The following is a 26,127-nucleotide window of genomic DNA, read 5'->3' as shown; positions in this document are numbered from 1 at the left end:
TCTTGGACAATGCCTCCAATGGTAGAATTCAAGCCAGAATTGAAGCCCAGCCCTTGGATAGCAGTGAAACAGGTAAATTACAGAGTCTGAAGAAAATGTGAAGGACAGGGGTGCCTGGGTGGCTCAAGGGGTTTAAACCTCTGCCTTTGGCTCAGGTCATGGTCTCAGGGTCCTGGGATTGAGCCCCACATCGGGCTCTCTGCTCGGCAGGGAGCCTGCTTCTCCCTCTCTCTCTGCCTCTCTAACAACTTGTGATCTCTCTCTGTCAAATGAATAAAATCTTTAAAAAAAAAATTGCTTTAAAAAAAAATGTGAAGGACAGAGCTAGAAGAAAGTGATGACGCATTAAACGGAGGAGCCTTTTTCCAACCTAATGAAGCTAAAACCATTCCTTTGGAACAGAGAGAAAAAATTTATCTAGTTTTTCAAAACATAGTCCTGAAGTTGACAGCAGAGAAAGCCAACATAGTTTGGGATAAATAGCCTTACCTAGTGAGATGAAATTGCTGTAATTCTCCCACATCACATCCCTATATAAGTCCCTCTGAGCTGAGTCCAGGAATTCCCATTCTTCCTGTGAGAAGTCTATGGCCACGTCCCTGAATGTCACTGAACCCTGAAAAAATAAGACTCATGTATTACCTGTGAAAATAAATGAAATATTTTTTAAATGAAAAGGGGGGAGATCAAGGACTGCAATGCAGAGAAGGGTTCACATAACAAGCAAATGAGGTAGGGCTTATGTATCAGTGGCAGTAAGAAAATTAGTATCATTGGGGCACCTGGGCGGCTCAGTGGGTTAAAGCTTCTGCCTTCGGCGCAGGTCATGATCCCAGGATCCTGGGATCGAGCCCCACATCGGGTTCTCTGCTCAGCAGGGAGCCTGCTTCCCCCCTCTATCTGTCTGCCTCTCTGCCTACTTGTGACCTCTCTGTCAAATAAATAAATAAAATATTAAAATAAAAAAAGAAAATTAGTATCATTGAAGGAGAGTTCTACATGTCTTGAATAGTTCTGTGGCTACAGATAAGATTAATTTTTTACCCAGAAATATCTGGAAATGAATAAAATAATCAAAAAGTCCCAATTAAATGAAACACTACACACAAGCCTCCTACAAGCTCTGCTTCTCTACCACAAATTCATGGGAAACGTCTTCCACCTTCTTTTCCCTTAAATGATCGTGAAAAAATATTGATAAGAACTTCTCCCAAATGTACTACAACAGCTCTTCTAAGAAAACAGACTCAAGCTCATCATAAAGTCATATTTTCTTACAAACATTTCCTCTAGAAGGACCATTTTTTTAGTCAACTTTATAGAAATTGCTACATGATAGTCCATGCTTTGAATATTTTAGATGCAGTCTTTTTTCTTTTCCTATTTAGATATTTTAATTCAGCTCAATTTCAAACATCTTCCTCAGCTCTCACAGCCTACATTATCTATTACGTGTGCATCTGGATGACCTTCTTAGTCTTTATCATCCATTATCCCTCACTGAACACTCTTCCTCATTCCTGAGTTAGAGGATACTCAACCATGATGATGTCACTTTGGACCAGTGGTTTTCAACAAGGAGTGCTTTTACTCTGCAGAAGACATCTGGCCATGTCTGGAGACAATTTTGGTTGTCACCACCTGGGGGGAGGAGGTGCGGGTGTTACAGGCATCTAATTTGTAAAGGTCAGGGACACTGTTAGATATTCTGCAATGCAGAAGACAAGTCCCCACAATAAAAGATTCTCTGGCTCAAAATATTAATAGTTCCAAGGTTGAGACACCTTGCTGTAAACCCATACATCTTGTAAAATTACACAGTGCACTTTGCTCCTGGTACTATTCTCTCAGGGTTTGCTGGAGATGATTCTCGATCTCTCTCTTTGCAGTGCTGTTCTGATTACCTCCTAATCAGCCCACTGGTGAGGGAGAGATCCCTTGGCCTAAACAGTATGAGGTGGCTCAATTCCTGACACTGGACAGATGAGATTGACAGCATTATTAGACATGTATACTCACAGCCCAGGGGAGGAGAACACCACACGTCATGCAGGGCCACACAGGGGTTGCACTCAGGAATGGAGTGAACAAGCAGGGTCTGTGGGAGGCAGGCTTTGTAGTAAAAAGAGGGTAAGGTGGCCCTAATTCCCGCAGGAGGATGTGACTGCTTTGTTTGAATAATTTTGTGGTCCAGCAAGGAGGTGAAACCCTTTAGAGTGAGGACCAGGAGGGGTTTAGGTCATCTTCCTGAAAGGAAAACTAGCCAGGTGGGAGTCTTTTTGCTGGATGGGGAGCACATCTGGCAAGAGCAGGGGAACTCATGATTAGGCCTTTGGAGCCCTGATAAAGATATCAAATAAGCATATGAAATTTTAGGCCTTACAATATAAGACCCCAATTACATTCTTACCCAATCAACCCAGTCCTAAAAGCCTTACATATGTACCATAAGATTTCAACACATACAGAGACTGAAACCAGCCAACACTAAATCTCATCTTATGTATGGGAAAACTCAAGTCTGTGAAGAAGTCTGGGGTCTTCCCTTCTAGTAGTCAAACAGGACCCAATTCTTTCTTCAATCACTCCACAGATCTTCAAGGAAAGTTTTCAAAACAAGGATCTCCCACTTAATATCAATAACCCATTCCTGAATATCAGACATTCTTAGACTACATTATTAAAATTACCTATTTTCCCATCATGTTAAAGCAAAGAACTCCACGGCATTATACATCAATTCCAAGCCTCCAAATAGCCTAACGGCTCCTTCCAGCACAGAACCAGAGTTCACAAGGGTTAGTTATTGTACACGTATCTTTAGCTTTAGTATTTTCATTGTCTCTTTTACTGAATTCATGTTTCTCACTTGCTTTGTGTCTTTCCCCACAATTTCTTCAATACTTCTGCAACTTTTTAAAGACTTATTTTGTACTACACAAGAGCTATACGTTAAGTGCACTATGAAAACGCATTTCAGCAAGAACATAACACGCAGTTATGACTCACACTCAGTATGAAGCTCTGATACCTCCATTCTCACCAACAGCACCAGATACACACATCCTCTTTAATGATATTTGCATGCATCTCAAAACACCTACAGATGGTTCTGACGGTCTAGGAATTATATGTGAAATATAAGGAGACTCTCCTGCAATTATCTTTTGTTAAAAAAGGTTGTACTGAACTATACAATTTCGCATTTATAAAGTTCTAAAAATAGGCAAAATTCATTTATAATGTTAGAAGTCAGGATAGTGGGGGGTGCCTGGGTGGCTCAGTCTGTTAAGCAGCTGCCTTCAGCTCAGGTCATGATCCTGGGGTACTGGGTTCCAGCCCTGCATTGGACCTCCTTGCTCAGCAAGGAGTCCGCCTCTTCCTCCTTCCCTACCCCTGCTCACGAGGTCTCACTCTCTCAAATAAATAAAATCGTAAACAAACAAACAAAAAGAAGTCAGGATAGTGGTTATATCTGGGCTGGGTGGGCAGGGAGTGATTGAAAAGGGGGCATCTTAGGTACTAGCAATATTCTTTTCTTGACCTGAGTACTGACAGCACAGATATGCTCAATTCATGAAAATTCATTCAGCTACACACTTAGGACTCGTGTACTTTTCTCTATGTGTGTTATGTGTCAATAAAAAGCTCAAAAACTTTGAAAAGATGTTAAATTGTCTACTGGAGACACAAATATTTCCTACATAAAACTAGACTAAAAATCACTGTGTTCAGGGGCACATGGGTGGCTCAGTGGGTTAAAAAGATTCTGCCTTCAGCTCAGGTCATGATTCCTTGGTCCTGGGATTGAGCCCTGCATCGGGCTCTCCGCTCAGCGGGAAGCCTGCTTCTCTTCCTCTCTCTCTGCCTACTTCTCTGCCTACTTGTGATCTCTGTCTGTCAAATAAATAAATAAAATCTTTAAAAAAAAAAATCACTGTGCTCAGAGAAACATACTCTCTCTGAAATTTAAATATTAAAATCAAAAGCTGTTCTATTGGAAAATGTTAGCAAGGGGTCATTCTGCAGAAAATGCCTGCATTTTTCTCAAGGCATTTCACTTTCGCTCCCTCATGGCTCTTGACAGAAGACTTTGGAGCTTGGAGGCGGTCCACATTTGTGGAGAAGAGGGAAGGGCACCTAGAAAGGACACTGGGCTATTTGTCTCCAACCCTCATAGGACTTAGAGTTACCAAAGCAAGTTCCTGGGCAGAGTTCAAGTTAAGGGAATGAGTATGTACACATAACCTAGAGATCAACAACATTTCAAAAAGGAGAAAAGAACATCAACTTACATGGGCCATGGTTTCAAAATGCTGGTCAGTCCTTTTCAAGATTTCTCTGTTGGGGAACTGCAAAGCCCTGATAAGCCAGATCTGAAAGAAAAAAAGAGACCATGAAACCAAATGTAACTCAGATCCCAAAATGACTTACGTTAGAGTTTTTTTCTTTTGCCTTCCCACTTCTTAACTATTCTCCACCACTATACCCACCACCCTGATGCAATACTCATAAAAACTAGAGGAGATGTCTGAAGAAATCCAAGCTTTGAGGAAATACAGCTGAACAAAAGCCTGAATACTTTGGAGAAGGATTCCCCATCTGGCAATATATATCTGGTCCTGATGACGGACTCCTCCTTCCTCCAGTACAACTTTTCAGGGCTGAGAAAGGGCCATACCACCTATATACCGTCTCTCGAGCCCCCAGGATCCTGCCTGAACTTCCTAAATACAAAGCCTGAAAACCACATAGACTGAGCCTAGCAGTGGCTGCCATGGGCCTTTCCCCACCCCAAACAACTCATTACTCTGTTTCCCAATCAGAACCTCTCATACCATGACATCCTTTGCACCTCTCTCCTCTCATACCATGAGCACCACAGCTAGTCAAACATTCATAGAGAACTGTTACATGATAGGTGCTTTACGTACATCACCCCGCGACCCTCAGCATTGCTCTATGTATTTCTTGTCATCTCTCAACGGATCAGGAAACCGATGCTCAGGGGTGAAATCATTTGCCCAAATTCACAGTTATGAAGTGGCAAAGCTTTGTTCTGAGTTCACATTTCTCTAACTATAAAGTCATCTTTCAACTTTGGTTTTTGTCTCTGAAGACTAGATTTCTACTTCACTGAGAAGAACCTGAGCAAGGGCAAATCACTTAAAAAAAAAAGAAAAAAGAAAAAAAAAGAATCTTTCAAAAGATACTAAGCCTCACTACTAATTAAGGAGATGTGTATAAACCACACACAAAAATTATACTTTTACAGTGACGGGACTGGGAGATCTAAAAGACTGATGATGTCCCAGAGCAGTAAGGTCATGAGGAAATGGACACAGTGTTGGTCCAAATTTATAACTATGTGAAGCAGCATTTAAACATTATAACCCTATAAACCCTAAGAACCAGTTCCCAGAACTCCACTTCTAAGACTAAAGGAACTATTTGCACACGTATATAAAGATGTCTGCAGAGGTATGCAGACAGGTATGGTTTACAGTGAATAAAGGCTGAAAAGAATCTAATCTAGGAAATGGTTAAATAGTATTGCATCTATAGTACTGAAAACCAGGCACATATTAAAAGGTGATGAGGTAAAATAAAAAAAGTGATGACATTGCCCTAATTTTGATAAAATGGGTAAAGCCACTGTGTTTAAAAAAAAAAAAAAATCCCATGGGGTGCCTGGGTGGCTCAGTTGGTTAAGCGTCAGACTCTTGATCTTAGCTCGGGTCTTGATCTCAGCTCGGGTCTTGATCTCAGGGTCATAAGTTTGAGCCCCTAGTTGGGCTCCACTTAAAAAAAAAAAAAGAATTAAATAAATAAAAATATAAATAAATAAATAAATCCCAACACGTGTGGCATTAAGTTCTTGTAACAGAAAAAAAAAAATCACATGTACACCTAGAAAGATTAGTTAAAATGTTTACAGGAATAGCCAGCAACACTCACCACCATATTAAACACAGTGTGACCCTGACATACACAAATACTCAAAATAAGGCAAAAATTTCCCCATTTCAAGGTTTTAAGTCTTCTGTTGAACTGAGAAAAAAGCCCAGGATACTCTAAGAACAGCTGTTGTTTTTCCTGGGTGACCTTTCTTTCTCTTTTTTTTTTTTTTAAGATTTTATATTTTGGGGGCGCCTGGGTGGCTCAGTGGGTTAAAGCCTCTGCCTTCGGCTCAGGTCATGATCCCAGGTTCCTGGAATCGAGCCCCAAATCAGGTTTCCTGCTCAGCAGGGAGCCTGCTCCCCCGCCGCCCACCCCCCCACCTACTTGTGATCTCTGTCAAATAAATAAATAAAATCTTAAAAAAAAAAAAGATTTTGTATATTTATTTGACATAGAGCAAAAGCATAAGCATGGGGAGCAGCAGGCAGAGGGAGAGGGAGAAGCAGGCTCCCTGCTAAGTGGAGAGCCTGACTCAGGGCTCAATTCTACCACCCTGGGACCTGAGCCTAGGGCAGACACTTAACTGACTGAGCCCCCATGGGCCTCGAGGGACTTTTCTTTTTCTTTTTAATTTACTTCACCTTCTAATTCATGAACCAAGCTGGAGTTCTATCTAGAAATGAATGATAAAAAATCCTTGACTAATGCCTTTTAAGTAACAACAGCAATCTCATGGCTGCTTCCTTTCACATTTTACTGAGAAATAAATTTATTTTATTTCTGAGCTGATGCTTTAGGCTAAGATGCCTATGAAGCTTCCAGTTGGATCTGCTGGATCTCTTTGTTTTACTAATCTCACTTTGCATAAAATACCATTCAAATAAAAACTGTGAGACATTGTTAACGATACTGGAATTAAAATAAAATTTTTAAAAAACACACCCACGGGACGCCTGGGTGGCTCAGTGGGTTAAGCTGCTGCCTTCGGCTCAGGTCATGATCCCAGATTCCTGGGATCGAGTCCCGCATCGGGTTCCTTGCTCAGTGGGAAGCCTGCCTCTCTCTCTGCCTCTGCCTGCCTCTCTGCCTGCTTGTGTTGCTTTCTCTCGCTCTCTTTCTGACAAATAAATAAATAAAATCTTAAAAAAAAAAAAAACAAAACACACCCACACAGAAAACCTATGAGACATAAATCTTACTGTATGTAATCCATTACCTCCAGACCCCATAGCTTCAGTATAATATGGACATAACTTGATAGTACTTGCTGTCATCAGATTAATATCTCTTCCTTCTATCATAATAGGTTACTGAGTAAATCAAGAGGAATTTTTTTTAAAGTATACATAATGATGAGACTTGGCATACTGTTATAATTAATTACTGATACAGGCTTTTGTGTACCACTTTCAGGATACAAATCTTAGCTCTGACAGTTATTAACTATGATTCTGGACATGTCACTTAACTTTCCAACCTTAGTCACCTCCCATAAAAAAATGGTGATAATTATAGATTCTAACTCAAAAGGCTGTTATGAGGATTAAATAAGACCTCACATATAATAAATCACTTAAAATAGCAAATAAACAGTAAATAAAAGTCAGTTATATCACTGAAAATGAAGAATACTACATACATTTTCCATAAAAAACTTGAGCTTCTCAGCCCTGCTCTTAGAATGCTAGCTAATAAATTTCAAACTTCACATTGATAAGCAACTCCTCCTGATTAACAACAATTTACAAAAGGGGGTTCAAGGATGGATGAAGCCAAAGTGGGAAAATACAATTTTTGGATCTGGGTGATGAGAAAAAAGATGGAATTACAACATAATAGTAACAATTAAATCTACTGAGCACTTATTATGTGTCAAGCACTCTCTGAGGACTTCATATATAATTAATTCATCTTTTCATAGCAATCCTATACGGCAGTTTCTATCATTATCCTTTCACAGATGAAGAAACTGTGGCACAAAAAGATGAAATAAATTACCCCAATTCCACCTAGCTCTAAGTGGCAGTTTTAGGACTACGACACTGGTAATTTAGCTCCACAACTCAACTGCCTCTCCTAAAACCACATAAATATAAGACCACTCATGCTGTCAAAAACTTCAAACCATTTCTCAAATTTCTACTAACATCTTCCATTCCCTTCCCTCGTTAACACAGACCTCTCCATTAAAAACCCTGTCACATTACAACTTCTTAAAAGCCTCAAAAGCAGAAAACCCTGTCACCAATCGAACTATCTCCTACCTTTGCCTGCTTTTGAATTCAGGACAGTGGTAAAGATCAAAGACATTTAGCATATGATTCCAACTAAACTGTGATCCTCTCAACAAATCAAAGCCTAAAATAAAGCCCTGCAGTTGGCCTCCCTTCAGGAGGTTTACTTGCTAGCCATTTAGACGATTTGAAAGAAACAGCTCACAGAAGGAATTATATGACTGCCAAAGGTTCATGGGAATACCCACTGGAGAGGAGGCAGGAGTAACCAGATCGCCCCTAGCATTCACTGGGAAAGAAGAGCAAAGTACCATGTCTATGGATAGGATATTTCCAGCGTTAAAACCTAACTAGCAAAAGACCACCTGGAACAAGCTTGTACAGTCCAACAAAATCAGATTTATTGACTTAAGAGAAGGAGGAAATTCCATAGGAAGGGTTGGAATGCAATGGAGGAGGAGAAGAAAAGATCTTATGTAAAGGGCTGAATTCCTACGGAAGGATTTTGAAGGATGTATGGGAAGTAGGGAACAATTCCGGAATGGTTCCTGTTTTCTGTGGTGAGACTAGAGAAGGCAGAGATTAATTGGTGATTAAGTATTATCTGGAAGGGAGAGCAGTTTAGCAACTGGGTATCTCCAGCAATAAAATAAAAAATGGCAAAGCAAGTCTGGAGCATCATTGGTAAAACAGCTGTAATCTCTCAAAAAGGGAGTTGTTATAGCATTTTACAACTGCTGCATGAATAATAACTTTCTATTAATTCTGCAGCTGGCTTTATCTGTCTCTTCTCTCCCAGCCGGATTAATGCAAGGGCTGTTTTTTCTCTTTTCAGTCCGCACGCATTTTTCATTCTTTCCCAGGAGATGCAAAGGTTTCCATGTCCAGAAAAAAAAAAAAAAAGTTACATTTCACGAACAAAGGATATAGACATACAAATGGTTATCTTCTCTTTTCTCGCTCCTTCCTGAAGACCGGCAGGATTGGGGAAAAGACACGGGAATCCTGAGACATTAAGCCTTTCTTGGAACTCAGCCCGCCTTGGCTAACTCAAAACACACCCCCGCTATCACACTTGCTCCCACCAGCCACCACGCACAGAACCCGATGGAACTAAGAGGGAGTCCGAGGTTAAGCTCAGCCTTCTCGGTATCAGAGAAAGGCCGAGTACAAAGGCCAAGTCTGGAATCTGTCTCCGAAGTCATGGTAGTTTCCTTACGAGGGAGCTCTGATTAAGCTGTGGTTCTCAGAGCTGCAATTCTCAAGACCGCGTCTTTTTGTTGGGGGCCTTCACTCTGGGGTTCATACATCTAACTCGGAGCCATTCTGGGCCGAGGGATATGTGCAGCCCTTACGCGGAAAGGGAAAGGACGCCTCAGGGTACCCGATGCCCAGTCAGCGTCTCAAATTCCACAACTCAGTACAACCCGGTTCACACAGAGGCCCGCACCGCCCCCGCGCCGCCCCCGCGCCCGTTTCCTCAATGCACGCGACCAACTCACCTCTCCGAGCCGACAGCAGCTAGAAAGCCGGAAGGCAACAAGGAGCTGAGGCCTGTGGGAAATGTAGTCTTCGGTAGGGAGGGCCCGCCCCGCCCCAAATTGCTGAGCGAAGTGCGCAAGCGCGGGTGCTAGCTGTTGCTGAGGAGATAGCTGGGAAACCCTTGGGGCTTGAGGGTGGGCTACCAGGGTAGGTGTTTCAGGGATGCCGGGGACCAGGAAGCGCGTTCTGGGAGCTTGTAGTGCTTGTCGCAGAAGCACTGGTATGTTTTAGAAAGAAGTCTTAACACCAGCAAACACATAATGTACCTACTAGGCGCACAGCAGGTGCTCAGTATATATGCCCAAGTAGGATGTGGATATATGTCAAGTTCTGAATAAAAATATCCTCAAACCGTATCAGAACGGGGAGCGGACGACACAGGAAGATAGCTCGTGCTTGCTCGAGCTCTCTCCTTCCCTTTCTTCCTCTTCTCGGTTTTTTTCTCCTTCTTGGCAGTTGTGAACAAATTGTTCTATAAATTCTGTTGGGTTAAGGTGATCGATAAAGTTGCCCTCCCCCCGCTTATCGGCCATTTCTCTTTCCTCAGTTTCAGTTCCCAGCCCTCAAAGGCCATCCCAAGCAGACACTCCTCGTTTGGGGAGAAGATCGACAGTAGCCTAATGCTGTGTCACAATGTGTACATCATTCACCTCACTTCCTCGCATTATTAGGCATTTTATCATCTCACATCACAAGGTGAGTAGGTCAAATAAGATATTTTGGGAAAGAGAACACATTCACATAACTTTTGTTATATTGCAAAAGCTTTGCAACATACAACATAGTTATAATTGTTATATTTCATTATTATTTCTGTTAACCTCTTACTGTCCCTAATTTATAAATTAAACTTTATTATAGGTATGTATGTATAGAAAAAAAAAACAGTATATATGGGGTTCAGTACTATCTACCCTTCCAGGGATCCCCTTTGGGTCTTGAAAAGTGCCCTCTGAGAGTAAGGGGGAACTAATGAGTTGTCATTCAGATGTCCTTTATTCTTACTGATTTTTAAAAATCTAGTAATTAGAGGTATGAGAAAAATGTGTTTATTTCTGTTTTCCCTTTAGTTCCATCGGGTTTTGTTTCAGGTATTATCAAGCTCTGTTACAAAGTGCATATTATAATGTTTTTGTCTTCCTGATGAAGAGGATTGAAAAGTGAACATTAGGAAGAGTATCTTCAGAAGAAAGCTCAGGTGAGTAATCATTGAATTTGTCATGTCCTGGGTTCATTCAGGAAAGGAATGGGATAAGCCCACTAGGATTTATCTACTACTGCAGCATCCTCCCCATCTCAAATATTTTGATACAGTAGTTAATAGATGGAAGAATTTGTTCTTCTCTCAAGAATATAAAACTTTTAAAAAAAGAATATAAAAATTAGAAATTATTTGAAAATGTCAAGGCCAATCTTATTCTCATTTTGCAAATAGGAGAATATATCTGAAGTAGGAGATACATGAAAACTACAATTTTAGATTTGTCAATTTCTCCCTTGAGTTGGTTCAGTTTTTGCTTCGTGTATTTTGAAGCTCTATTATATAGTATAGTCACATTTATGATTGTGTGTCTTCCCAATGAATTGATCCTTCTATTATGAAACATTTCTTTATGTCTCATCTTAATGTTTATTTTGTCTAGTATTAGTATAGTCACTTTAGTTTTCCTATGCTTACTGCTTGGCTGGTATATCTTTTTCCATTTTTTTTCCTTGCATCTAGCTGTGATTTTATATTTAAAATATGTTTCTGGTAGATACCATGTGATTTGAGTTTCACATTTTTTATCCAGTATGATCGTCTCTGGTTTTTCATTGAAATACTTATCCATTTATATTTATGTAATTATTAATTTGATTGGATTTATATTTACTATTTGGTTGATTTCTATTTGCCACATTTTTAAAATTAACTATCCTTTCCTCTCTTTTTTGGAGAACTGATTAATTTTTTCTGGTATATTTGAATTTTTCTGTTGGATCTTTACTATACCTTATGCATCTTGTTAGAGGTTGCTATAGGGCTTAAAATATGCATCCTTATTAAATATAGCTTACTTAGAATTAATATTGTACCACTCTGTGTAAAGTATAAGAACCTTGTAAACAGTATCATTTCATTTACACTTCTTATTCTTTTCTTTTTAAGATTTTATTTATTTATTTGACAGAGAGATAGATCACAAGTAGGCAGAGAGGCAGGCAGGGAGAGAGGGGGAAGCAGGCTCCCTGCTGAGCAGAGAACCCGATGCAGGGCTCGATCCCAGGACTCTGAGATCATGACCTGAGCCGAAGGCAGAGGCCCCAACCCACTGAGCCACCCAGGTGCCCCTCCTTCCTATATTTTCATCTAAAGACAATTCTCTTCAACCTGAAGAACTTCCTTTACTATTTTCTAAACTGCTGTTCTGCTAGTTATAATCTAAATTTTAATTTATCTGAAAATATCTTTATTTCATCTTCATTTTAATTTTTTATTAACATATACTGTATTATTTGCCCAAGGGCTACAGGTCTGTGAATCATCAGGCTTACACATTTCACAGCACTCACCATAGTCCACACCCTCCCCAATGTCCATCACCCAGCCACCCTATCCCTACCTCCCCACCCCCCAGCAACCCTCAGTTTGTTTCATGAGATTAAGAGTCTCTTATCGTTTGTCTCATCTTCATTTTAAAAGCATATTTTCTCTGGAAACAGAATTCTGAATTGACATGTTTTTCTTTAATTCTTTTTTTTTTTTTTAATTTGACAGACAGAGATCACAAGCAGGCAGAGAGCAGGCAGAGAGAGAGAGAGAGAGAGGGAAGCAGGCTCCCCACTGAGCAGGGAGCCCGATGCAGGGCTCGATCCCAGGACCCTGAGATTATGACCTGAGCTGAATGAAGGCAGAGGCTTTAACCCACTGAGCCACTCAGGCGCCCCTTCTTTAATTCTTTGAAGATGTTATTCCATTGTCTTTTTGCTATCGTTGTTTCTAATTAAAAGTCAGCATTATTCATACTTTTGGTCTCCAATATTTTATGTATTGTTTTTCTCTATCTGATTATAAGATTTTCTGTTTGTTGAATTTTGGTAGTTTTGGTCATAATTTTTGTTCTACCACATTCTGTTACTCCTCTCATTCTAGAACTTTAGTTATAAGTCTTGTTTCATAAGTGCCTCTGTTTGTTTTTTCAGTCTTTTTCATTTTTAAAGTACTTCGGATTGGATTATTATTGATCTATCATGGTGATTACCGGCTATTTCTTCTGATGTCTCCCGTCTCTTCTTATGCTCATTCAGTGAAATTTTCATTTCAGTTTATTCTGCTATAAAACTTTCATTTTCTTTTTTTAAGATTTATTTATTTATTTGAGAGAGAGAGAGTGCAAGTGGGAGGCAGGGCAGAGGAAGAGGGATAAGCAGACTCCCACTGAGTGGGGAGCCCATAAAAGCTCTATCCCAGGACCCTGAAATCATGACCTGGATTGAAACCAAGAGCCAGGTGCTTAACTGACTGAGCCACTCAGGTGCCCCATAAAACTTCCATTTTTAGTTCTATTTTATACATTCTGTTTTTCTGCTAGAGTTCCTATTGTTGATGCAAAATGAACAAACCTTTTGGAATCTCTAAGAGAGTTTTATTTGACCCCAGGTTAGGACAGCTGCCCAGGAAATGTTTTTTCGTGCTCTTCACAGCAAAGATAGTGCTCCAGAGAATGAACAGTTTTTACAGGGTTATATAGTTTTTCACATCTTGTAAAAGCTCACAAGATTATAATTACCATATAGGCAGAAATCATAAATTTTAAAGTCAAGAAATGCAGGGACTAGGAACATTTATCAATAAGTATCTCAAGGAGAAGATGGTTTTCCTTTAGTTACTCATTCACAAAGCAGATGTACAATGCAAGCATGACAGACCATAAATCAGGTTTTTGGTTTGAACAAAGTTTATATACAGTCATGCTGACTTAGAAAGAAATCTAAAATGGCTTCCTTTGTGTATCTAGCCTCTAGAGAGTTTGTCTCTCGTCATTGTCCATTTAATCATTATGACCATATTTTCCATTAAGTTAATAAACATATTTATACTGCCTTCTAATTCTAATATCTGGGTAATCTCAAGTTCTGTTTCTACTGGTTGCCTTTTTCCTGCTTAAGGATCACATTTGCCAGCTTTTTTGAATGCCTAGCCATTTTTTATTGTATATTATACATCATAGATACTATGTTGTTGAGAGCTTGGAATTTGTTATCTTACTTTAAAGAATATTGATTTTCTTTATAGTGGCTGGTAAATTTTCTGGTAAATCAGTTTGATCCTTTCAAGGCCTACTTTGAAGCTTTCTTCCGGTAGCTTTAGAGTAGCCTTTCCTTTAGGTCTAACATAGCCCTACACTTAAAATGTTGACTTTCTAGGGTATCAGCCAACTATGAGGGTGTGCAGAAGTGTTTATCCACTCTGCGTGTTTTGAATTTCCTGTTTCCCAGCACTGTGTAACTTCTAGAATCACTGTTCGGCTCACAGCTCTCCAGCAGTTGTTCTCTGTTAGGTTATGTAGAGTCTCCCTGTACATGCATCCCTTAGTATTAAGATTTTAAGAAGATGCCTATGCATAGTTCTGGGACTCTTTCTTTGCAGAGAACTATTTTCTTGATCCTACCCCATAAATTCCAGTCACCTAGGCATTCACAGTTTTGTTTTGTTTTTAAAGATTTATTTATTTATTTATTTGTCAGACAGAGATCACAAGTAGGCAGAGAGGCAGGCAGAGACAGAAGAGGAGAAGCAGGCTCCCCACTGAGCAGAGAGCCTGATGCGATGCAGGGCTCTATCCCAGGACCCTGGGATCATGACCTGAGCCAAAGGCAGAGGCTTTAACCCATTGAGCCACCCAGGCGCCCCTCCCAGAGAGTTTTGTAATCTAACTTAAAGTCCAGAATTGTGATGCCTCCAGCTTTGCTATCCTTTTCAAGATGATTTGGCTATTTGAGCTCCATACACATTTTAGGATTGTTTGTTCTAGCTCTGTGAAAAATACTGTTGGTATTTTGATAGGGATTGCTTTAAATTTGTAGATTGCTTTGGGTCGTATAGACATTTTAACAACATTTTTTCTTCCAATCCATGAATATGGATTGTTTTTCCATTTCCTTATGTCGTCTTTAGTTTCTTTCATGAATGTTTTATAGTTTTTATTTTTTTTTATTTATTTTTTTTTAAAGATTTTATTTATTTATTTGACAGAGATCACAAGTAGATGGAGAGGCAGGCAGAGAGAGAGAGAGAGAGGGAAGCAGGCTCCCTGCTGAGCAGAGAGCCCGATGCGGGACTCGATCCCAGGACCCTGAGATCATGACCTGAGCCGAAGGCAGCGGCTTAACCCACTGAGCCACCCAGGCGCCCCTGTTTTATAGTTTTTAGAGTACAGGTCTTTCACCTCTGGTTAGGTTTATTCCTAGGTATCTTATTATTTTTGGTGCAATTTTAAATGGGATTTAAAAAAATTTTTTTTTTAGATTTTATTTATTTATTTGACAGAGAGAGAGAGATCAGGCAGAGAGGCAGGCAGAGAGAGAAGAGGAAGCAGGCTCTCTGCTGAACAGAAAGCCCAATGAGGGGCTCGACCCCAGGACGCTGAGACCATGACCTGAGCTGAAGGCAGAGGCTTAACCCACTGAGCCACCCAGGCGCCCCTTAAATGGGATTTTTAAAAAATTTCTCTTCCTGCTTCTTCATTATTGGTGTATGAAATGCATCAGATTTCTGTAGATTGATTTTGTGTCCTGTCACTTTACTGAATTCATTGATCAGTTCTAGCAGTTTTGGGGTGGAATCCTTTGGGTTTTCTATGTATAGTATCACATCATCTGCAAATACTGATTTGGATTCCTTTTTTATTGTTACTGTTGTCCTGATTGCTGTAGCTAGGACTTCCAGTATTATGTTGAATAAAAGTGGTGAGAGTGGACATCCTTGTCTTGTTCCTGACCTTAGGGGAAAGGCTCTCAGTTTTTCCCCATCGAGGATGATCTTAGCTGTGGGTTTTTCATATATGGCCTTTATTTTGTTGAGGTATGTTCCCTTTAAATCTACTTTGTTAAGGTTTTTTTTTTTTAGGATTTTATTTATTTGACAGAGAGAGAGCACAAGTAGGCAGAGAGGCAGGCGGAGAGAGGGGAAAGCAGGCTCCCCGCTGAGCAGAGACCCTGATGCGGGGCTTAATCCCAGGATCCCGAGATCAGGACCAGAGCCGAAGACAGAGGCTTAACCCACGAGCCACCGAAGCGCCCCTTGTTGAGGGTTTTTTAAAATGAATGGATGTTGTACTTCGTCACCTGCTTTTTCTGCATCGATTCAAATGAACATATGATTCTTATCCTTCCTCTTACTGATGTGATGTATCATGTTGATTCATTTGCAAATATTTTTTTTTCTCTAAAGATTTTATTTATTTATTTGACAGACAGAGATCACAAGTAGGCAGAGAGGCAGACAGAGACAGAGAGACGGGGAAGTAGGCTCTCTGCTCAGCAGGGAGCCCAGTGCGGGGCCAACCCCAGGACCCTGGGATCATAATCCACTGAGCCACCCAGGTGTCCCTCATTTGCAAATCTTAAACCACACTTGCAACACAGGAATAAATTCCATTTGATCATGATGAATGACTTTTTTAGTCTGTTGTTGTATTTGGTTTGTAGTATTTTATTGATAATTTTTGCATTTATGTTCATCAAATTTATTGGCCTATAGTTCTCTTTTTTTGTGGTGTCTTTATCTGGTTTTGGTATCAGGGTAATGCTGGCTTCATAGAAAGAATTTGAAAGTTTTCCTACCTTTTCTAGTTTTTGGAATATTTTGAGAAAAAAAGGTATTAACTCTTCTTTAAATGTTTGGTAGAATTTGCCTACGAAACCATCTGGTCCAGGATTTTTGTTTGTTTTGATTCGCATTCCGTTTCATTGCTGGTAATCAGTCTGTTCAAATTTTCTATTTCTTCCTACTTCAGTTTTGGTAGGTTATATGTTTCTAGGAATTTATCCAATTCTTCTAGGTTGTTCAATTTATTGACATGTAGTTTTCATAATTTTTTGTAAATAATTTTAAAAAATATTTTATTTATTTATTTGACAAGGGACAAGCAGTGGCATCACCAGGCAGAGGGAGAAGCAGTCTCCCCACTGAGTAAGGAGCCTGACTTGGGGCTAATCCCAGGACCCTGGGATCATGACCCAAGCTGAAGGCAGATGCTCAACTGAGCCACCCAGGCGCCCCAGTTTTACATAACATTCTATTATAATTTTTTGCATTTCTGTGGTATTGGTTGTTATTTCTACTCTCTCATCTGTAATTTTATTTATTTGGGTCCTTTCTCTTTTTTCCTTGCTAAATCCGGCTAGAGGTTTATCAATTTTATTGATATATTCAAAGAACCAGCTTCTAGTTTCATTGATCTGTTCTATTGTGTTTTTAGTTTCTGTATCATTTATTCCTGCTCTACTCTTTATTATTTCCTTCCTCCTGATGGTTTTATTTTATTTATTTATTTATTTTTAGATTTTTTTTTTTTCATTTATTTGACAGATCACAAGTAGGCAGAGAGGCAGGCAGAGAGAGACAGGAGGAGGAGGCAGGCTCCCCGCTGAGCAGAGAGCCCGATGCGGGCCTCGATCCCAGGGCCCTGAGCCGAAAGCAGAGGCTTTAACCACTGAGCCACCCAGGCGCCCTTATTTTATTTATTTATTTTTTTAAAGATTTTATTTATTTGACAGACAGAGATCACAAGCAGGCAGAGAGAGAGGAGGAAGCAGGCTTCCTGCTGAGCAGAGAGCCTGATGCAGGGCTCGATCCCAGGACCCTGGGATCATGACCTGAGCTGAAGGCAGAGGCTTTAACGCACTGAGCCACCCAAGCGCTCCTCCTTCCTTCTGGTGGTTTTAGATTTTGTTACTCTTTTTCTAGATCCTCTAGATGTAGGGTTGGGTTATTTGAGATTGTTCTTGGTTCTTGAAGTAGACCTTAATTGCTATAAACTTCCCTCCTGGCAACTGCTTTTGCTGTATCCCAAAGGTTTTGAAACATTGTATTTTCATTTTCATTTATTTCCGTGTACTTTTTTTATTTCTTCTTTTATTTCCTGGTTAATCCATTAATTGTTTAGTAGCATGTTATTTGACCTTCATGTATTTGTGATCTTTCCAGATTTTTTCCTGTGGTTAACTTCTAACATTGTGATTAGAAAAGATAACATGGTATAACTTTGATCCTTTTGGATTTTTTGAGGTTTGTTTTTTGGCCTAATATGTGATCTCTTTTGGAGAATGTTCCATGTGCACTTGAAAAGAATGTGTATTCTGTTGTTTTGGAATAGAATGGTCTGAACATATCTGTTAAATCCATCTGGTCCAGCGATTCACTCAAAGCCATTGTTAACTTGCCGACTTCCTGCATAGATGATCTGTCCATTGATGTAAGTGGGGTTATTATTATTATTGTATTTATTATCAATTAGTTCCTTTATGTTTGTTATTAACTGTTTTATGTTTGAGTGCTCCCATGTTGGGTGCATAAATATTTACAATTGTTATATCTTCTTACTGGATTTTTCCCTTTATTATTATACAGTGTCCTTCTTTCTTTTATTATAGTCTTTGTTTTAAAGTGTATTTTGTTGGGGCACCTGAATGGCTCAATCCTTTAAGCATCTGCCTTTGGTTCAGGTCATGATCCCAGAGTCCTGGGATCAAGCCTTGAGTGGGGGGGGAGAGTCCCTGCTTAGCAGGTAGTCTGCTTCTCCCTCTCCCTCTGCTGCTCCCCCTTCTTGTGCTCTCTCGATTGCACTCTCTCTCTCAAATAAATAAAATCTTTTTTTTTTAAGTGTATTTTGCCCATTATAAGTATTGCCACTCCAGATTCCTTTTGACATCCATTTGCATGACAAATATTTTCCAAACCCCTCACTTCAGGGATGCCTGGGTGGCTCAGTGGGTTAAGCCTCTGCCTTCGGCTCGTGTCATGATCTCAGGGTCCTGGGATCGAGCCCTGCATCGGGCTCTCTGCTCAACAGGGAGCCTGCTTCCTCCTCTCTCTCTCTGCCTGCCTCTCTGCCTACTTGTGATCTCTCTCTGTCAAATAAGTGAATAAAATCTAAAACAAACAAACAAACAAAAACCAAACTAAACCCCTCACTTTCAATCTGCAGATGTCTTTAGGTCTAAAATGAGTCTCTTGTAAGAAGCATATGGATAGGGGCGCCTGGGTGGCTCAGTGGGTTAAGCTTCTGCCTTTGGCTTAGGTCATGATCCCAGGGTCCTGGGATCGAGCCCCACATCAGGCTCTCTGCTCAGTGGGGAGCCTGCTTCCCTTCCTCTCTCTCGGCCTGCCTCTCTGCAGATCTCTGTCTGTCAAATAAATAAATAAAATATTTTTTTAAAAATGACTTAAAAAAGAAAAAAGAAACATGGATGCATCGTTCTTTTTTTTTTTTTAATTTGACAGACAGAGATCACAAGTAGGCAGAGAGGCAGGCAGAGAGAGAGGAGGAAGCAGGCTCCCTGCTGAGCAGAGAGCCTGATGCAGGGCTTGATCCCAGGACCCTGGGATCATGACCTGAGCTGAAGGCAGAGGCTTTAACCCACTGAGCTACCCAGACGCCTCTAATGGATGCATCGTTCTTTTATCCATTCTGTTGCCCTATGTCTTTTGACTAGAGCATTTAGTCCATTTACATTCATAGAGTTACTGATAGAAATGTATTTATTGCCATTTTATTACTTGTTTTGTGGTTGTTTCTGAAGATTTTCTCTGATCCTTTCTTGTCTTTCTCTCTTTCGTGGTTTGCTGGCTTTCTTTTGTGGTTACCATTGGGCTTATATATGACCTCTTCTACATATAGCAGTCTATATTAAGTTGCTAGTCATTTAAGTTTGAACCCATTCATTACTCCTCTCCTCTGCATATTTTAGGTATATGGTATCATATTTTACATCTTTTTATTTTGTGAGTTCCTTGCCTGATTTTTCAAAGGAAAGCATTTTTACTGCTTTTGGGTATCCTACCTTCATACTGTCGTTTTTGGTCTCTCCTTTCCCCTCGAAGAGTCCCTTTTAATATTTCTTGCAGGGCTGGTTTAGTGGTGGGGAATTCCTTTAGTTTTGCTTGTCTGGGAAACTCTTAATCTCTCCTTGTATTCCGAATGATAGCCTTGCTGGACAGAGTTTTCTTGGCTTCAGACTTTTCCCATTCTGCACTTTGAATATATCATGCCATTCCTTTCTGGCTTGGAAAATCTGCAGATAGCCTTATGGGGTTTCCTTTGTATGTAATTGTCTTCTTCTATCTTGATACTTTTATTTATTTATTTTAAAAGATTTTATTTATTCATCGGGGAGAGAGAGAGAGAGAGAGAGGGAGAGAGCGCATGAGCAGGAGGAGGGACAGAGGGAGGGAAGAAGCAGACTTCCCACTGAGCAGGAAATCTGATATGCGGCTCAATCCCAAAACTCCAGGATCATGACCTGAGCTGAAGGCAGACTCTTAATTGAGCCACCCAGGGCCCCTTGTCTTGCTACTTTTAACATTTTTGCTCTATCACTGTATTTTAACAGCTTAATTACAATATATCTTGGTGTGGATCTGTTTTTGTGGATTTTGCTGGAGGTTTTCTGTGCCTTTTGAATCTGGATATTTGTTTCCTTCCCCCACATACAGAAGTTTTCAGCTATTGTTTCTTAAATTCTCTGCCCCTTCTTTTCTCTCTCTTCTTCTTCTGGGACTCCTGTAATATAAATGTTATTACATTTGATGGAGTCACTGAGTTCCCTAAGTTATTCTTATTCTGTGTAATTCGTTTTTTCTCTCTTTTGTTTAGCTTGATTACTTTTCATTACTCTGTCTTCTAGGTCATTAATTTGTTCCTCTGCTTCTTCCAACCTGCTGGTCATTCTACCAAGAGTGTTTCTCTTTTCATTTATTGGTCCTTTATCTCTGCTATGTTATTCCTTATTTCTATGTTAATGGTCTCACTGATGTCCTCCACTCATTTGTTAAGTCCGGTGAGTATCCTTATAATCACTGTTTTAAATTCTCCATCAGGCATGTTACTTATATTTGTTTCACTTAGCTCTCTGCTGTGGCCTTGTCCTGTTTTTTTATTTGGGAAAAATTTCTGTGTCTTCTCATCTTGTCTAAGTTTCTGTACCTGTTTCTTTGTCTTAGGAAGTCTGCTACATCTCTTGTTTTCAAGGGTAATAGCTTCATGACGAGGAGTAATGCCATGTAGTGTCCCCTGTCCACTGGACCTGGCACTTCTGGAAGTGTCTCCAATGTGTGCTGCATGCAGTCCACTGTGTTGTGCTGGCCACTTTTTCCTTCAGGTCAGTCATCTGCAGAGACTCTCTGCTTGTTGTGGACAGTGAATACTTTTATGTATTTATCTATCTATCTACTTATTTATCTACTTATTAAAGATTTTATTTATTTGACAGACAGAGATCACAAGTATGCAGAGAGGCACGCAGAGAGAGAGGGGGAAAGCAGGCTCCCCGCTGAGCAGAGAGTCCAATGTGGGGCTTGATCCCAGGACCAACCATGACCTGAGCTGAAGGCAGAGGCTTTAACCCACTGAGCCAGCCAGGTGCCCCTATTTATTTATTTTTAAAGATTTTATTTATTCATTTGAGAGAAAGAGTGAGAGAGAGAGCACGAGTTGACCTGAATGTGGTACATTTTAACTAGGTGTGCTCTGGTCTGCTTGTGAAATGAGACCTATCACTGCAGCCATGGGAAGTGAGGCCTCACAAAACTCCCGGGTCAGGAGACATGGTATTGAGTCAGTCTTCTCGGGGAGGGGGCATGCCAAGCTGGGACTGAGGACAGTGCGACTGGGAAGGGTGGTTCTTCGGTGCAGGGATGTGGGGCTTGGTGTAAAGAAGTTAGGTGGTGACTGGGATGCCTGGGTGGCTCAGTTGGTTAAGCGACTACCTTCAGCTCAGGTCATGATCCCAGGGTCCTGGGATTGAGTCCCACATCGGGCTCTCTGCTCAGTGGGAAGCCTGCTTCTCCCTCTCCCTCTGCTGCTCTGCCTGCTTATGTTCTCTTACTCTATCAAATAAATAAATAAAACCTTTAAAAAAAAAAAAAAGAAGAAGTTAGGTAGTGAGTATGGGCCCTTTGGTGGTTTCCTCAGGTGGCCCTGTGCTTATGCTGAGCAATGGCTGAGGGAAATGGTGCCTCCCAGTTCCTTTCTTCTTAGAGGGCTCTCTCTGAACGCTACCTTTCTGGGACTCTCCAAGATAAGCAAGTTGCCTCCCCACTGAGTACCCCAGGAGCTCTTCAGATTGCTGTTTCCACGCTCTATGTCTGTGGGCTGAATGCCCTGCCTTTTCCCCAGGAACGGCCCCGATGCCCTCCAAGCTCTCCTAGAGCCAAGCACGCTGACCTTTAAAACTCCAAGCATTAAGCCCCGCTGGTTGCAAGAACTCACGAAATTTGGACCCTCTCACTTTCCAAACCAGTTGCTATGGGGATTCATTTTCCCTATGCATTCCCCTGTGTGCTGTCTCTCACCCTTCTCTGCAACCATGGTTCCCTTGCTGCTGCTTGCAACCACGATCTGTTTCTCTCCCAAGCGGTGTCTCCACAATTCCTCCCTTCATCAGTGTGGCTTCTTCTCTACCTTTAGTTGTGGAGTATTTTCTGCCAGTCTGCAGATCGATTTCATGATCAGTTTAGGATGATATGATAGGTGTGTAGTTGTATTTGTGAGCCAAGGGTCTTCCTAGTCCACCACCATCTTTCCCTCCTAATCCATTCTTTTAATTTCCTTGTCCCACCCCACTTCTGCCTTAAAACCTTCCTATTTCATGTAGTTCCAGAGCTCCTTTCTACCTGCAAGATGGGATGCTGCCAGCTTCAGGAGTCATGGAATAAAACCAATAGACTTTCAAGTTCACTCATGTTGAATTTTGTTTTTTAACAACACACATATATAATTATAGATACATGTGTATACTTGGGTATATGTATATATACAAATATATTCTTTAGTGTTGTCTGCTGAGAGGGCCTGGAAGCAATGATATCCCAGGGAGAATGAGCAATCCCTTTGCCCAGATCTTGGTTTCTAATACCATTCTAAAATGAAAAGAATAATAGCTCTTGGAGAAATGGCTGATAATAGGACTGGGCAGGGAATATACAAGGTAAGCCTGGAATATCTTGTAGTACCAGAAAGTAAAGGAAGTGCTCAAAAACAAAATGATGAAGATTTGTCAAAGGAATATAGGAGCCAACTGAAAGAACTTACAATAGTCAGAGCTGGAACAGTTTGAGGAAAAAAATAAAATAAATACCCATGAGTCCATCCTGATATAAATAAATGGTTGAATAAATTTAAAAAATTGGAGTTGGGGCACCTGGCTGGCTCAGTCAGTAGAGCATGTAACTCTTGATCTCAGGGTTGCAAATTCAAACCCCACAGGAGGTGTAGAGTTTGCTTTTTTTAAAAAATGGAAAAGAATAGATGAGAAAATAGACAAATCTCCCATATGGAAGAATTCTAGATAATATTTTTATACGTTACTCCTCCTTAGGTATTTGGAGCATTCCTTCCTACACGTTAACTATGGGCTGTGCATAGCGACTTCCTTCCAAATAGTAAAATACCCTACAAAGGGTAAAAAGTAAACTTTACAGTGGAGAAACCTGGCAAACACTTCCTCAGCGAGGTGTTTAAGGCTAACAATTCAGTGATAAGTTATGTTAATAGCATGCCTTTGATATGATTTTTTGAGAATGTTAGTTGTGGTCTTCCTCCCCCAAAATCCAAACCCCCGGTCTAACTAGGGGGAGAACATTAAGCAATCCCAATCCCAACTTTAGTGACAGTCAGTACTTCTCAAAACTCATCAAAAACAAGGAAATTCAGAGAAACAATCTTGAGGAGCATAAGGAGACAGGATGACTAAATATATGTATCCTGGGTAGGATTCTGGAACAGAAGGAGGACATTAGGAAAACTAAGGAAAATTGACTGGAGTATGGGGCTTTAGTTAATCATGTATCATTATTGGTTCATTAGTTGTGATAAATGTACCATAGGAATGTAAGAAGTTAAGAAAAGGGGAAACTGGGTGCTTATTGTTTGGAAACTCTGAATGATTTTTGCTATTTCTGTAAACCTAAAGCCATTCTACTTTTTTTTAAAGATTGTATTTATTTATTTGACAGACAGAGATCACAAGCAGGCAGAGAGGCAGGCACAGAGAGGAGGAAGCAGGCTCCCTGCAAAGCAGAGAGCCAGATGCAGGGCTCCATTCGGGGCTCCATGCAGGGCTCCATGCAGGGCTCCATGCGGGGCTCGATACCAGGACCCTATACCAGGACCCTGGGATCATGACCTGAGCTGAAGGCAGAGGCTTTAACCCACTAAGCCACCCAGGCGCCCCAACCTAAAACCATTCTAAAAGGAAAAGATTGTTTAAAACAAAGTCTGAGGCTACAAAAGAATTACTTTAATTGTTCATTTTAATTTTAAATCTTTAATTGTAATTTAATTGTAAATCTTAATTTTTATTAATAACAAATGAAAAGTTGAATTTATTATAATGTCACCAGAGTATTTCAAGGAACCTAATGGCAGAAAGTGTCCAGACTTCAGGAATTTGGAACAAAGCTCACTTAATTAAGCCTCTAAATCTCCCACCCCACCTCAGTTCCCCAATCCCTGAAATATTAAAAAAGAAAATGTATGCATAAAATCAGATTAATCTTCAAGAGAGCAGACTGGGCTTTTTTTATTCTAAAACCTTAATCTGTTTGGTTTTTTTTTAAGATTTTTATTTGTTTATTTGACAGAGAGAGATCACAAGTAGGCAGAGCAGTAGGCAGAGAGAGAAGGGGGAAGCAGTCTCCCCACTGAGCAGAGATTCCCCCTGTGGGGCTCCATCCCAGGACCCTGGGATCATGACCTGAGCTGAAGGCAGAGGCTTAAACCACTAAGCCACCCAGGTGCCCCCTTAATCTGGTTTTATGTCTTCTTTTTCTTTCCTAAGGAAATGGAGACAGTGGCACAAACAATAGAAAAATCAAGCTGGGGCATCTGGGTGGCTTAGTCAGTTAAGCATCTGCCTTTGGCTCAGGTTGTGATCCTACAGTCCTGGGATCAAGCCAACATGAGTCGGGCTCTCTGCTCAGCAGGGAGTCTGCTTCTCCCTCTGCCCCTACTTGTGCTCTCTTGTGCTCTTTCTCTCTCAAATAAATAAAATATTTTTTAAAAAATCAAGCTCAGGGGCACCTGGGTGGCTCAGTGGGTTAAAGCCTCTACCTTCCACTCGGGTCATGATCTCAGGGTCCTGGAATTGAGCCCTGCATCCGCCTCTCTGCTCAGCAGGGAGCCTGCTTCTCCCCTTCTCTCTCTGCCTGCCTCTCTGCCTACTTGTGATCTCTGTCAAATAAATAAATAAAATCTTTAAAAAAAATAAAAATAAAAAACAAGCTCAGAGTTGCTCCCAGAACTCTCTTGAGTTCTTGAAAACTTGAGAGGAAAAATGACATATAAAAGGCAGCTCCAGAAATTCTGATGTCTGTCTAATAGAAATTCTAGAAGGAGACACCAATAATAATGAAGAAGAGGGAATTTTGAAGGAAAAAAAAGACAAAGAAATTTTCTTGGAGGTGAAAAAAATACATATTTTCAAGTAAGACTTGTAAAAAGTTAAACTTTAGCTCTATTTGCCAGGCTAGTTTTAAGAATTTTATATATATTAATTATTCCTCATAATTGGTTTTGATTCTCATGTGACAGACACAGAGAGGCACAGAGAGGTGAAGTAGCTTGCACAACACCACAGAGTAAAGGAGGAGGCAGAATGCATTTTCTTTTTAAAAAAAAACCTTTTTGGGCGCCTGGGTGGCTCAGTGAGTTAAAGCCTCTGCCTTCGGCTCAGGTCATGATCCCAGGGTTCTGGGATCGAGTCCCATATCGGGCTCTCTGCTCGGCAGGAAGCCTGCTTCCCTTTCTCTCTGCCTGCCTCTCTACTTACTTGTGATCTCTGTCAAATAAATAAAATCTTTAAAAAAAAAAAAACAAACTTTTTAATTTTGAAATAATTTTGCCCTTACAGGAAAGTTGCAAGAATGCTACAATTTCCACCCTTCATGTAGATTCTGCAGTTGCTAACATTTATTGCATTTGTTTTATGATTATTTTTTTTCTGAACAGTTGTCATTCAGAAAAGTCAGTTGCACACAGAGGCTCCTTTACCTCTAAATGTTTCAATATATACAGTCTCTTTCATAATCACAGGACAATGATCAAAATTGGAAAATTACACTGATATAATACTTTTGTTTGATCTATAAACCTTATTATTATTTCACAATTTTTCCAATAAAGCTTTCATAGAAATTTTTTTCTGATCCAGGATCATCCATTATATTTAATTGTCCTGTCTCTCTTTT

General features: G+C 40.4%; 1 protein-coding gene across 1 annotated transcript in view; it reads right to left on the bottom strand.

The window, feature by feature from the left end:
* Positions 1-26,127, bottom strand: part of LOC116857594 (zinc finger protein 574-like) — a 57,814-nt gene that overhangs the window by 6,670 nt on the left and 25,017 nt on the right. The window contains exons 6-8 of the mRNA XM_032841838.1: positions 9,638-9,894; positions 4,296-4,376; positions 490-616 (exon numbers count right to left, since the gene is read on the bottom strand). Of these exons, the coding sequence (XP_032697729.1) occupies positions 490-616; positions 4,296-4,376; positions 9,638-9,894 (465 nt within the window). The remainder of the gene's footprint in view (positions 1-489; positions 617-4,295; positions 4,377-9,637; positions 9,895-26,127) is intronic.

The sequence above is a fragment of the Lontra canadensis genome, unplaced genomic scaffold (genome assembly GCF_010015895.1).
Source record: "Lontra canadensis isolate GAN:19392208 unplaced genomic scaffold, GSC_riverotter_1.0 scaffold125, whole genome shotgun sequence".
NCBI classification, from domain to species: domain Eukaryota; kingdom Metazoa; phylum Chordata; class Mammalia; order Carnivora; family Mustelidae; genus Lontra; species Lontra canadensis.
This window is presented reverse-complemented; position numbering and strand designations above follow the sequence as displayed.